Source organism: Leuresthes tenuis, unplaced genomic scaffold (genome assembly GCF_036924035.1).
Source record: "Leuresthes tenuis unplaced genomic scaffold, fLeuTen1.0.hap1 SCAF_5, whole genome shotgun sequence".
Classification (NCBI taxonomy): Eukaryota; Metazoa; Chordata; class Actinopteri; order Atheriniformes; family Atherinopsidae; genus Leuresthes; species Leuresthes tenuis.
The window spans coordinates 18373677-18388250 of record NW_027325359.1 but is presented as its reverse complement, the minus strand read 5'-3'; the positions used below and the strand labels follow the sequence as shown (position 1 = coordinate 18388250).

Sequence of the window (14574 nt, the reverse complement as noted above, 5' to 3'; positions counted from 1 at the left end):
ACACTAGATGGATCAACTGAATGGCCAGATGCATCTTTCATCTTTCCTGTGTCAGGTCTTTACTGTATCTTTCCCCCCATTGCTTAAGGAGATTACTTACAGATACTATTAATTTGCTGTGGTCATTTTAAAAAAATACTTTTGTCCTCTGCTCGGCCAGTTTTTGTGAAACTGTTAAGGACATGTTGCACACAAGTTCTCAGTTACTGGTAGTAGCTCTTAGGGAGTCACCTCATCACTGTAAAAATCTTTATATCTATCTTTGAAATTGATGTAAATGCTATTAAGAAATTGGCACAAGGTATGTGCCTTTGTAAGAGGCTGCTACTAACAATTGAAATCTGGTTCTTTGCTAAGTTGTCTGTGTAGTTATTAAACTAGTTCATTCATTGAGTCTTTCATAGGTCATTGTTTAGAGGCTGAACAAAATGGTAATGGTCAGGCACAAAAACTGGACTAAAATTTAGTTAAAAAGCAGCCAATGTCCAAAGAAAGACCACCAAGAAGCCTGGAGAACTAATGCTGAAGACCACTTTTTAAAAAATGCTAAAAAGTTTGGCTATATAATCCAGTACAATCTTCCACCACTGATATGTAAAGCATCATGTAACTGGATTTGAAACATGTTTGATGCAAGCATTTGCTTGTTGTTACTCAGTGAACAGTACTGAAATGTCAAGGGGCTAAGGCTGAATCAGCTCTCCACCAATCAAATCATTTGTGTCCCCCTTGATACTGGACACATGCAGCGCTTTCTGTTCCTTTCCTCCTCAGCTCGCATCCACCTGAGGACACGTTCAACAGGACTTCTAAAGCTGACACCTTGGTTTTACACTGGTTTGGTTCATACTCGGGTGAAGTATGATTAATCAGATTCTTAAAAGAATACAATGTTTACATACTAATTGTCCTTCAAGCTTTGTGTTTTATCTTCATTCATTTGAGCTTTCTGGGTGAAAATTAGCTGTCAAATTACTCTCAAATGTGAATTGGACTAATTCTTCCTGTGTCTGGTGGTTTTCTGTTTGTCTTTATTTAGCCATTTTACCATCAAATACAGAGTACGCATTGGGGATCTCAAACCCGCATCTTCTGTGTTTTTTCTCTTGTTTTGTCACCCCAAGAGGCCCGATCTCCTGGAGATGGCAGACTTGACTCACAGACACCATGGCAACTTTCCACAAGGACGAGCCACCCTGTTGCCACAGGGAGTCAAGTATAGAGTGCGGCTGGCACTGGAGGCCATGTCATCTGAGACTGGTCCAAGTCTGGCATCCACAACAGAGGAGTCAACCTCCCCAGCAGAACATGTAATACACATGTACACTGTTGAAAAAAGCATTGTTGGTCAAAGGAAGGGTTATCACAACAGCTAAAAAAATAGAGATGAGTTAGTGCTAAACTATCTGTAAACTGGAGGGATAGTAACAGTACCAAAACTCATTTCTAGGACCCCCAGCTCGGCAGTCCTGGATTCTATAAGATGGAAAAGGAGGCAAACTGGTGTTGCGACGGGAAAACCCGAGCCGACTCCTCCACTCAGAAGTGGGAAAGGCACACTGACAAAAGTGTGAAATCTCTGCTGAAGAGAATCAGGTAAAATATGGAGCAGCACTGGTGAGTTGCTCTGATAACAAGTCGTCATTTGTAAAGGAACATTTTGACACTTTGGAAAATGTGCGTATTTTCTTTATTGCTGTGACTTAAATGAAGAGAGTACTTACACAGTCATGTCTGTTCATGTTATGTGGAGCAAGAAGGTGAGTGGCTTGGTTTAGAAATCACAAGAAGCCGTAGGAGACGACTAGCTTCAGTCACTAATTGAGGCAGAATATACCTCATTTACAGAATAAGTAGATATTTTTTTTGCACAAGAAATTGCAGATTGTGGCACTTTTTGAGCTGGACACACAGTTCATAGCACTAACTGAGGATAAAAAGGGTGAACTATGGACAACAGATGGCAGCAGAGTGCCTATATTTTACATCTGTGGCTTAAAGTCCCCAAATTTGTGGTATATCTGTGTATTTTTTTACTTTGGTCGGAACCAGGCTCACTTTTCCCTGTTTCAGCTAGCTCTACGTCGTCTGAAATCACTTAAAGGGATTTTTTTTTTAAGTGGGGTTTATTGGAAGTGCCCTCAGTTTGGATGGTTAGAAACAAATCCTGATGGGCGAGGCAGACTAGTTTGGCTCCTCCCCCCCAGAAAAACCTTCAGATTCTCCAAACAGTTGGAGCTCTGACTGCTTTCCACTGCAGGTTCGACACTCATAGGTACTTTACACAACCCCAAGAAAAAAACCCACAGAAATATCCCTTTAAAATCTCTAAATTCTCTTTAATTGTGTGAATTATTGAAAATGTTGTATCTAACCTGAACTATTTTACACTTATCAGAAATGGTGCTAATATTTGGTCCTTACATAACTCACCGTTGATCTGCAGAGCTGAGAGGAAGACCATGTAGCCTTGTTTTATTTCTGCAGGATTCACCCAGAGGCCCAGAGGATTCTGGGTAATTCCTGCATAGCTATAGTGAGCCTGGAGCGTCTGAACTTCCAGTCTGTGTCCTTATCATCTCTGCAGCCTGTGGTGTCTCTGGTACGACTGCCATGCCAAACAGAAGCTGAGCTCCACCATGTGCCTCTAAGTTGTCCTCAACAGGTACAGGTGTGAAGGCCAGGATTCTATCATCTTAGACAAAGAAAAGCTTGAGCTGCTTTTTAGTGACTGTTTTACTCTTCTCCTCACCTGCAGAATGGATTCAGTCAAAACGAGGTAGATATTTTAGAGATAAGAGAAGATTCTATCAAGTCTGAGCCAGCAGAGTGGGCTGATCAAACAGAAACGACACCAACATCCTGGACTGAACCCTACTGTCCTGAGAGCTCCTCGTATGGAGAACCAGAGCAGGACTCAGGCTTTGACTGTGAATCCAATCCAGATCAGCCATTTATCCTGTGTGACTCTGAATCTGACGATGGGAAAAGCGATACAGGAACATTTTATTTGGATCCAGACCCAGAGCAGGCTGTGGTGATCGAATCAGATCCAGAGGCAGAAGCAGAGCAGGATCGATGCCTGCAGCTGGAGGACGACTCTGACGCTAAATGTGAAGGCGATGTTCTTCAAATGAACCACAGTGAAGATCAAAGATCGGATCTTTGCTGCTCACTCGAGCAGCTGCCTGAAGCTGGAGCAGAGACTGAGAACATGGAGAGTGAGGATTTTTGTGCTGTTTGTCTGAATGGAGGAGATCTGCTCTGCTGTGACCGCTGCCCTAAAGTCTACCATCTGAGCTGCCATGTACCTACTCTCGTCAGATTCCCACTGTAAGTAGGCTTTGTGCTTTTAGCAGTTGTACAGACACCTTTATGATGTGTAGACAGTATGCCAGCTCAATGAATGTCTGTCCCAGAAGTAGCATAATTCTATCAAGATTCAATGTGTTAATGTTTTTTGTGGGTGCAGGCATCTGAATTAAGTATATCTTTTTTTCATAACCAGAGTATAAAACACAACAGGTTTTGTTTGTGTTACAGAGATGATTGGGTGTGTACGCTGTGCAGAACAGATCGGGAGCCTGTGGAGGGCTATGACTGTGAGAACATTCACTCCTGTGGGGCAGTCGAAGTGCCTTACACGCTGTCTAACCAGGACCAGAGGGTGAGCTACAGTGCAGAATCAGCAGTGTGCTTCTATTTTGCAGTTTAAAGAGAATATCAACTCCAGCTTCTTTCTAACTCTGAACTCCTCTTGTGAGAAGTTTTGCTGCGAAGCTGACCATGTTCAGCTTGTTCACTTTCCTTTGTTTTGTTCCCTGCAGAGGTGTGAGAAGTTGTCTCTACTGTTGTACTGTCACGCACTCAGCGGCCCGTTCCATGAACCTGTCAGCCCTCTGGTCAGTCCAACAGATGAATCTAAAAACAATCTGTATAATCATATCTTATATAAATCTCCTTGGTAGGATTGTAACACACAAATATCAGCACGACAATGTGAGAAAATACAGTGAATACAGAACACAGCTGCGGGTCAGTTATCTTAAATTTGAAAGATTTTTAAACTCTGCAGGGCAAAAACAACACAACGTCACAGTCGTACTTGTTGCCACTGCCTACCTGAGTGGGTTACTCTCTGGGCTTGTCTGTAAAATGTTCTGCTTCACTTTGATAATAAAACACCATGTTAAAATAGAAACACTGTGGATGTGCTCCAGGCCCGAAACTACTACCAGATCATCAGGAGGCCCATCGACCTGTCAGTGATCCGCAGGAAACTGGATAAGAGCAACACTCTCCATTACTTCACAGCCGAGCAGTTTGTCGATGACGTTCTGCTGATGTTCAAGAACTGCGCTATTTTCAATTATGTAAGTTTTCATGAGGATGGTGGATTCTGAAGTGCATTGTGGTCTGTGGGGATAAATTCCTTATTTACCTACTTTACATACCGATATCCTTTTAAAACAGCCTGACTGGCATTGTTTCTTTGTGGTAGTAAATATTAAATTAAAATTGGCTTAAATTTTGCAGGCTCGCACTAGTCATAGAACATTTAAATTAAATTGCAGCTGTACTTGAAGATTATAACAATTGCTAACTTTAGCATTTTAACAGTTTAGCTACGTTGATGAAGATTCTCAGTTATCCAAGTCATGATGATCATATAGTCCTTGAATAAGGGCAAATGGACTTCTTTTTTGATCTTGAAGATGTTTCACCTCTCATCTGAAAGGCTTCTTCAGTTCTGAACGCGGTGGCGTGAGTATCAGCTTATAAGCGTAGAGGGTCGTTACAGTCACATGTGTCACTGAACCCCACAGACCAATGTGCATGTTGTTAGTGACATTATCACCTCTGAGTTGTCTACAGGCCTGAAAGGGTGAGTATTGGTCACAGGATCCAGGGTGTGAATGGTTGTGAAGCTGCCTGGGGAGGAAAGCCAATGCTGTATTTTAGGTGCTGGGAAGGTAAAGCCTGAGATCACCTTCTCTGTTCAAATATGGTTTGGCACAACACAGGAGAGCCACCTCTATAGGTCAGGACTGCACCTACATCTCAAGGAAAAGGGACACGTTTCTGAGGACAGTGATGTGCACATTCTGGACAGAAAAGACAGATGGTGTGAGAGAGGAGTCAAGGAAGCCATCGACTTCACCGATGGCTTCACCTTCCCTGCACCTACAAAGCAGCATTGGCTCTCCTCCTCAGGCAGTTTCACAACCATTCACACCTTGGATCCTGTGACCGAAACAAGCCCTTTCAGGCAGGTGGACAACTCAGAGGTGATAATGTTTCTAACGACATGCACATCGATCAGTGGGGATTCAGTGACACATGTGACTGTAACGTCCCTCTCTGCTTTTAAGCTGATACTCCCCACCACCTCATTCAGAACTGAAGAAGCCTTTGATGAAGGGGATGAGGGGGTGAAACGTCCTAAAGGTACAAAAAGAAGTCCAGTTGCCCTTATTCAAGCTCTCACGATCAACAGTTTAGCTAATTTAATGCTTCACTGTCATAGTTTAGCATTTTTACATTGGCTAACAAAAGCAAAGTTGTGCCTCTAATGTGACCAAATTTGCTCCTTGCTTTTATATTCCAAAGTGAACATTTAAAACAAAAACAATTCTCACACATCAAAGTCAGACACCAATTGTTTCGCCTAAAATTTGCATAAAGTTTATTTGACCAGCTTACATAATGCATTGCAATAAAGTGTCTTTCTTAGGGAAAACTTGCCCTGGGTATTTTATTTTTGTACATCCCCCCCTTGATATGCAGCCAGACTCAGAGGTGGCCCACGCCGGTCGAAACTTGGAGGTGTTTTTCTTGAGTGAGCTGAAGGAGATTTTTCCTGACCGGTTATTCCCATCAGCCAGCCAGGACAGAATGGACAGAGCTCGCTTGCAGTGGCTCCGGAGAAAGAGGAAGGAAAACTACAGAAGAAAAAGACACGTTTTTCGTGACAAAAAATATTACCTATAAGCTACATGTGAGAAGTTTTGGTGGTTGGAGTTTTGTTAATGAAAATGGATATGTACTTTTACCTTTTTATGCACTAATTACATTACTAATGTCACATTCAGGGTATTTTTGCCCAAACTCAGGTGTAAACATTTTCCAATGCAACAGATACCATTTAATTGGAATTAAATCCCTTGTGTGTCATTTACGTTATTTAGGACTTCATAAAAGGATGTACAGCAGTCATAAACATCAAACATTCTCCTTTTGTTAAACAGAAAAGGAGAATTCTACTGTGTGAATTCACCAAATGATCTGTACTTTGTGAGAGTTTGAACTTTAGCTCCGCTGAGGTTAAATCAGGGCCTAAAGTGTCATTGTGTGAAACACAAGTAAAACTGTGGTAATATTGGCATATAGGAAAACAAAGTTTTCATCTTTTAATAAATCATTACCAATATCGACATTTATTTCCACCACCAACTAAAGCTACATTTGCTGACATGTGTTTATCTGCTGTTACCATGATTTCCCCACCAGAGGGGGTGCTCATAACTCTTAATGCTGCATCTACTTGTTTTGTGAATGAAAGGTACTGTCAGTGGAAATTAATGTAATGTCCAATAAGATCTTTAAAACATAAAGCGTTTGAGTTTTTTTCCTATCTCTGTGGACGATGTTGAGGTTGCTACCTATCTTTCTCGCCGCTGATGTTAAGACCACCAGGCTTAGTTTTCTTTCCAGTCAAAAGAAAATAAATGACATTTTTCTGCAGTTAGTTCCGCTTGTCTCATCTGTCTTTCCTAGTTTTATCTTACAAATGTTGTCTGTATTTATACCTCTTATTAGAAGTAACTCCCTGCGGCCGGAACTGCTATGCCTCTTTACACAGATCTCAAACTATTTTGGCAGTCAGAGACAACAGAAGTAGAGATAAAAGCAAAGGCAGATGTGAAAGAGGAGATCTGCGCCCGGGACATTGCACTGTCAGCTGTGGGTTTTCATCGTTTTTGTAGGGACTTTGAGATCACAAACATTAATGACATTAATGCCATGACTGAGACTATATCACTCTGTGTGTGGAGACTATCATTCCCACAAGGCCAGTAGGGTGCTTCCCCAATAACAATCGCCGAAGTGCAGAAGTGGTTAGTGAGAATATTAACTGCATTCTTATTGCTTCCATATGATTTAAGAGGGGAAGTATTCAATTCAATTCAATTCAATTTATTTATTTATCACAAATCACAACAAATTCCATCTCAAGGCACTTCAGTGATACAGTCCAATTCAAGCCAATTAGAGTCCAATTCATTGTAATCATAATCCAATCAAATCAAATAAATCAAATTCAAAATTAGTCCAATTCATACACACAAAGCTAATTAAGAAAACAATTTCCTAGCTAAGGTCCAATCTCCCTTCCTGAACGTGCATGAGGCGACTGTGGAGAGAAACGACTCCCTTTTAACTGGAGGAAACCTCTGGCAGAACCGGATTCAGGAAGGGTGGCCATCCGTCTCAACCAGCTGGGGTTTGAGGGGACAACAAACATAATAACTCCATTCAAAGGATTCCTGTTGAGAAAAAGAAACACAAGTTTAACACAATAATGCCAAATGGACATAATGTCAATGTAAACAGGCAAAATAAGAGAGCAATGTCAGGAAAGGTGTGACCTTGGAGGCCCCCCAGCAGTCTAGGCCTATAGCAGCTTAACTATGGGATGTTTCAGGGTCACCTGAGCCATCCCTAACTATAAGCTTTATCAACAAGGAAAGTTTTAAGTCTAATATTAAAGTTAGAGAGGGTGTCTGCTTCCCCGACATATACTGGCAGCTGGTTCCACAAGAGAAGGGCCTGATAACTGAAGGCTCTACCTCTCATTCTACTTTTAGAAACTCTGGGAACCACAAGTAAACCTGCAGTTTGAGAGCAAAGTGCTCTGCTAGGAAAATATTTTACAATGAGATCTTTAAGATATGATGGAGCTCGGTCATTAAGAGCTTTATATGTGAGGAGAAGGATTTCTAATTCTACTCTGAATGGGAGCTGGTGAAAAGAAGTTAAAGCTGGAGAAACATGATCTCTCCTGTAAGATCTCATCAGAACTATGGCTGCAGCATTTTGGATCGGCTGGAGGCTTTTCAGAGAATATGTTGAGAATATGCTATAAACAATTATAGTAGTCACCGAGCTCAGTGGTAAGAGTGGGTGGTCTAATAACCTAAAGGCTGAACTCCGTCCAATTCCCGCTCTCACTGCTCAAAGATTGGTGAACTGACTGCTGGTGGGGTGGCAGTCCACCTCCTTGCCACAGCCAAGGTGCCCTTGAGCAAAGTACCACACCCCCCCAACATCTGCTCCCCAGGCGCTGTGAATGGCTGCCCATTGTATACACTGTCCAGTGTATAAGGCATCTGTCTCTATGAGTGTGTGACCCTGTATGTAGTAACTTTGTGTATCTCTACATGACAATAAAGTTTAAATTTAACTTAGTCCAAGCCTAAACCAGCCTACTGCAGTTTCTTTAATCCCAATAACACATTGAAGTGCTGATACGATCGATGATGTGATCAATGCAGCACTGAGATCCAACAGGACACGCACAGACACAAGTCTGCTATCAGAGGCTAAGAGGAGATCATTGGTGACTTTCAGCAGTGCTGTTTCTGTGCTATGATGTGCTCTGAATCGTGACTGAATCTCTTCAAAGAGATTCAAGTAGGAGCCAGGTGCTACTAATCAAATGCACTTGATTTGAGGCTACCTCTATATCATACCACCACAAACACCTCATACCATGTGAGAAACATGGCAGTGGAGAGACGATGATTTGAGCTTATTTTGCAGCCACGGGATCTGGGCACCTTGCTGTTATTGAGTAAACTAGAATTCCTCCACAACAATGCAAGATAACGCCCTACAAAAAACAATTACTCCAAGTTGCTGCTAAAGGTAGTCCCACAAACTACTGAATCAAAAGGTATATTTGGTGTTTCCACACACTGCTTATTGCACATTTTACTCCTTTGCTTTTTTTTTTCAACAGCAGTTATTACTCGTTAGGCCAAAGTTAAACAAGTAGTTTATCTGATTAGTATGCATGCATTTATAGCTTATTTAACCATAAATTTGTCTCTTGATGATATACAACTCAGTCAGCTAATCCACTGAAATGCTGATTGCTTACAAAGGCAGTAATAACAGGAAACCAATAATATAATGAAACAACTCCTTGGGGGCTTTTGACATAATGTGTACTTTTACTTTTAGAATTGAGGTTTATTTAGAAGCCCACTTTTAAAATCACAAATACGAAAACTTTAATTTGAACCGAAAATACAATATTGCTCCTTGTACTAAAGGAAAAGATCACAATGTTTCCAACAACTTATCATCAGTAAATCACCAGAAGTCAACAATATATCCATGTGATCCATATCAGTGATGGATAACAAAAAAAACAACAACCCAGAGGCATGAAAAAAGATAGGATTAGTGCATATCTAATTCTAGCACTGATTCAGCTGACTTTCTCTGTTATGTACTTGTTGAAAAATGAAGACACTTGTTACAATATTCATATATACGCAGAGCCTAGCTTTCTACTTGAATAAGTGAGAATACAGCATTGTAGTTAGCAGCAGTGTGTTACGGCTGGTGCTTAGCTGACTGACAAAGAGACCCAAGAGCAGATGCTGCAGCAACAGAGGTTGAGTTAAGACAAGGGTTATTCAATAAGAAGTGATGTGGGGAGCTAGAGGGATGATGCAGGAACTCGGGAGTCACTGAGAGGAAAGGGAGATGATTAATAACAGTTCCAGTGAGAGACTAAATCCAGATAATGATTGGATTTCTCTTATTGAATCCAGGTGGGTGTCTGAGCACAGGGGGGAGTTATAGCTGGCTGTGGTACAGAGGTCCTGAGTCCGCAGTGGGGCAAGCAGGCAGGTAGGTACGGCAGGTAGGTGAGGCTGGTGGATAGTTGTGGCGTCCGCATGGAATGCGAAGTCTCGGGAGCCAGAGCAAGGAATACGACGGAGAAGACGGCTGGAGACACAAGGACGCAGGGTAAGCAATACTAAGGAGATTCTTTCACAAAGGGAGCATAGGAATCAGCCGAATTACCACGGTATGGCGAAATCTGGTTGGTCCTGCAGGTCCTTAAGAGGAAGGCTTGATGGGCAGATAAAGAACAGGTATGTAAGCAGGAGCTGATCAGACTCCACCCGGGACTTCCTGGAATCTGCTCCACCCCACCTAAGACTCAGAAACCAAAACAAACACCAGAGCAAGCAAGATCGTGACACAGTGATTAATCTGCTATAGTGTATGTTCCACTAAATTGTACATTTTGAGGGTTCTGCCATGAAAAAACTCTCATGGCCTTAAAATGGCACAGGTATAACTAAATTCTTTTCTTTTGCTTTTAGTGAATGGAGATCAATAAATATACTAATCTAGCCCTGCATGGGACAAGTTCTCTGCTTTTTGCAGCCACTCACTTTTGACTGCTGCAGAGTCCTTCTTGCTAACAGCTGCTCGCATAGTCCAAAGTGAATAATGCCAACCACCTGTTTGCTCAACTGATCTAGTCTTAGCATTTACGGCCTGTGGCTAGCAGGTGCTCACCATGCAGAGCACCTGTGGCCCTTTGTGAAATTCTCCTCCAAGCTTGTGCTAACTCTTAGTTTAATCAGTTCCTCACAGCACATGCAAAACAGCTGTACAACTTCACCTGGTAAATAACCAAGATTGATTCCTCCAATTTTCTACATGGAACATATGGGGCTGTCTGACCTCATGTTTCTGAGACTGTAGGCGCTGCTCTGTAGATTTAAAGCAGAAATTCCCAGAGCACTGTTAGTTGATTTTCCATCCATCCATTTTCTATACCCGCTTAATCCATCGGTCGGGTCGCAAGGGGCTGAATGTGGTCATTGGGCGAGAGGCGGGGTACACTCTGGACAGGTCGTCAATCCATCACAGGGCCAAATAGAGACAAACGAGACAAACACCCACACACACACGCTCACACTCACTCCTAGGGACAATTTTAGAGACGTTAGTTGATTTTACTCATGTTATGTCTTGTAACACATCAAAACATCTTCTTAGTTAGGTTTCACTGTTTGTTTTAGCTTGGGATGCTGCATGCCTAGTGTGGCATGCAACTTGTACAAAACCATATTTCTTGGAGCTAAACAGACACTCATTTGGAGGATTATGAATAGCAGAATAGCTCATGGAGAAGTGAAACACGAGCCTCTTCTAAGATATAACAATATGTTGTATCACAGTAAACTGTATATATTTTGACCTTCCTCAAGATACCTTCTGGATTCTAACATTGTGTGACTTAAGCTGTCAAAATTTGCAGTCTGGAAGATAAGTCTGAGGAAGGACATGCTGCTTTTCTTTGGGGTTTTTCTTGGAGGTACATCTAAATAGATCTATTGACAGACCTCTGGTGTTTGTGTTACAATCAATCTTCGAAATCATCTGCCTGTCTCTCTCCTGGAACCTCCTGCTGTCCTTGGTGGTCTTCTCTGTGTGCTTTGTTGCTATCAGTCTCCGAGTGTTATTTTCAGTTTTGCAGATATTATTTTTCAAAGGGTTTTATTTCGGTACATTTCGTTCCTGCGAGATTCAGTTCAGTGTCATTTGTCAAACAGAAAAGACCTCTCCAGGTAATTTGTGCCATTTTCTGTTTTCAATATGCTTCATGTAATGTAATCGGTGCTGAAAGCTGCAGCCGATGAGTTTGTACTCTATGAACCTAATAAAAGACTTTTAAAAGGGACAAAATCTGTTGCATCCACTGATGAAACCCACTCTTGTCCACCCCTAAACCTCATGTCTTTAATCTGAGTGTAACTCTAGCATCTAAATTTTGTCAGGCACCAGTCTTGTGCCAAATGTTAAGATGAAATGGTGGAAACTGACCATGAAATGTTATTAAGAGTTTTAACCCCCTTCACTCAGTCCATTAAATTGTGGTCACATGTCGGTCTTCCTTTTTCCTCTGTAGCTGCACTTTTTCTTCCTACCTCCTGCCCTGTGTTGTACTGTGCAGATGTTTCATTTAAGGACATCAAAGCCCCTATGTAAGGCCCCCTCGCTCTGTCTGTTTAAATCACTAATGCACACAAAGAGGAGGGAAAGGCGGGCATGCCTCCAGCTGCACAGATAAGAGCTAACCTCTGATGTTTAGACCAAACTCCAGAGCATTCATTTGCTCTGATTACACCCTTGGTATTTCTCATTCATGTTACTGGAGCATCATCACTTTAGAACAGTTTCAGATGTATACTCCTCTTTTAAAAAAGGTGGCCAGGCAAAATTTGCCGCTGCTCTATGTATCATTAAGAGTAATTTCCACTCTTATTGTGCTGATAAACTATTGCATTGAAAACTCTTGAATCATCATGTCTGGGCCTGGGATGAGTCCATGATGTTGTCTTTGGCCACTGTTGAGAGCAGAGGTGATAGTATATTACACCCTCTTGGAAAAAGATGTGCCCCAGCTGATGTTTTAGGGGTAATGAGCTGCTCTGTTGTGTTATATGTGACTCTATTTTTGGCTGTATCTTTGCATAAAAGATCTGGAACATAACAAAAGAAGGAGATAACAGAACTCGGCATTTTTTAAGGATGTATTGGATTTCAAGACGGAGATTTGAGCCCATCGAGCTCAAAGAAGAATAGGCGGAAATACCACACCAGTCATCATCACCAGTCATTTCACTTCATAATTCTTGTCTCTGTTGTGAAAATGAGGGAACATCTTCTCTAAAGCCCAAATTTGGGAAACAAATTTTCGGGCTGGAGGAGGAAGAAAAGAAGATGAAGGGTGTTTCTGTGTTGGATACCACAGCCTCTGCACTTCATTGCTCCAGACTGTACCTGGTACTTTTAGGCTGGTGGCTCAGTACAATAACACGTCAAACATGTTTACGGGAATTTGTAAGAATGTACGACCGCATTTGAGCCAACAATCATGGGACAAAAAAGGAAGAGCAATTTTAATCAACAGAGTCTCTCTTGATGTCTTGGAACAATTGCAAAGTAGCTTGTACGTCAAATTGATTGATAACTGCCTTCTAAGGACACTTTGTTGTATTATATGATTTTAATGTTTATCTTTCCTGAAAGAGATGAATAGACTCAGTATGTTTTTCCATCCACTCAATCTTTCCATCATCTGCAGTTGCTGGAAATATTTAAATGCATGCAATGTATTTTTACCACATAAGAAGTGGACACAGTCACTGTCATGTCACCAAATGGTTTGTGGAGTACTGCTTTAAGGGGTTTCAACTGTCACTGTCTTAATATTTTTGAAGCCAGAAATAACCATAGTTGGACAAGACTGTGAAGTTGGAGAATGAACCTTTAAACTTGATTGAAACAAACAAAAAAAAAAGTTTTCTTTCTGACCTAACAGATAATTACTGGATTATTTTCAGAACGACCACTAACATAACGATCAGAAGGAATGAATCTAGCTAATGACACACCACAGAGCTTAAGGCCCATGGATCAGCTAGTCGGCTGTTTGTTGTAACATACATTGCAAGAGTTGTTGGAGTGAGAGAAGACGGGTAAATCAAAAGAGAAATGAAAGAAGAAATATCAAATTTGAATCAAGACTTTACCTGAGCACTGCTTAGAATGACTACTTTTTTTTTTCAGAATTTACATCTTATGCATTAAATATATACTAGATTGCAATCACAAAACAACAGATGTTATATATACACTCTACAAAGGGGCTTGTAGGTCATGTCGGCCAAGAAAAGCCTCACTTCTTTTTCAGTCGTCTTACATCACAGAGTTTAGCCACTCGCAAATCTGGTCTGATGTGTATCACATTTGGCAGTATGCAGCAAACTTCTTTTTTCTTCCACAAAAGTAAAGACATAATATTTGGCTTCTCACTGGTTAGTTGTTACCTTTACTGGCTGGACCACATTGACATTTGTGTCTTGGTATCACTTAACACTGTCATTTGACAATGTGCCAAATTATCAGCTTGTCATCAGCCAAAGAATGTGTACAATGTCATTTTACATCTTACTGCTTATAACACACGGTGTTCTTAAAAAAATGGAGAAATTAGGCGTATATCCACTCCACCAGGCACCATTACATCACTCGACTATAGTTTCAAAAACATCATGCGTATTGAAGAAGGCTCAACAGAAAACTTACAAATGACACTATTAACTTACTGGGAAATGTTTATTAAGGTAGAATATAAATCAAGAAGAAGGGTCATTTTCTCAATGACTTCTTTATATAACCAAAAGAGTCCCCACCTAGAATAGAATAGAACTGAATAGCCTTTATTGTCATTATATATACCTTATTATGTATATACCTGCTGACCATTGGAAATAATGCATGTTTGAGGAAGTTCCTTACAGGCCTTTTTTCAGGCCTGGAGGTTAAGAAAGCCATCTTTGAATACAGTCTGGTCAAAAGACTATGTCTAAAGGTCTTTTTTGATCATTATTCATATCTGTTACTTGTCAAAAACAAGATAAACTATAACTGAGCTAAACTGAAAAAAAGTCAAGATAAACTATACTAAACCCA

General features: G+C 41.1%; 1 protein-coding gene across 2 annotated transcripts; it reads left to right on the top strand.

Annotated features, from left to right (window-relative positions):
* The first annotated feature begins 309 nt into the window (after window positions 1–309).
* On the top strand, window positions 310–6614 carry LOC140307477 (transcription intermediary factor 1-alpha-like). Of its 2 annotated transcripts, none has more exons than XM_072386385.1 (9): window positions 310–854; window positions 1125–1310; window positions 1460–1596; window positions 2488–2665; window positions 2759–3333; window positions 3544–3667; window positions 3828–3902; window positions 4221–4373; window positions 5788–6614. In XM_072386385.1, the coding sequence occupies exons 1-9, from the start codon at window positions 744–746 to the stop codon at window positions 5989–5991; spliced, it is 1743 nt and encodes a 580-aa protein (XP_072242486.1). In that variant the 5' UTR covers window positions 310–743; the 3' UTR covers window positions 5992–6614. The 2 variants fall into 2 exon arrangements, with proteins under 2 accessions (XP_072242486.1, XP_072242485.1); XM_072386384.1 differs by having other exon boundaries at window positions 1451–1596.
* Window positions 6615–14574: the final 7960 nt, after the last annotated feature.

What these genes read in the sequence shown, in the direction of transcription:
- LOC140307477 (XM_072386384.1), top strand. Translation starts at nt 744, where the DNA reads ATGCAGCGCTTTCTGTTCCTTTCCTCCTCAGCTCGCATCCACCTGAGG. An exon ending in CTGGTTTGGTTCATACTCGG is followed by an intron (nt 855 to 1,124) that starts GTGAAGTATGAT and finishes TGTCACCCCAAG; the next exon opens with AGGCCCGATCTCCTGGAGAT. An exon ending in ACTCTCGTCAGATTCCCACT is followed by an intron (nt 3,334 to 3,543) that starts GTAAGTAGGCTT and finishes TTTGTGTTACAG; the next exon opens with AGATGATTGGGTGTGTACGC.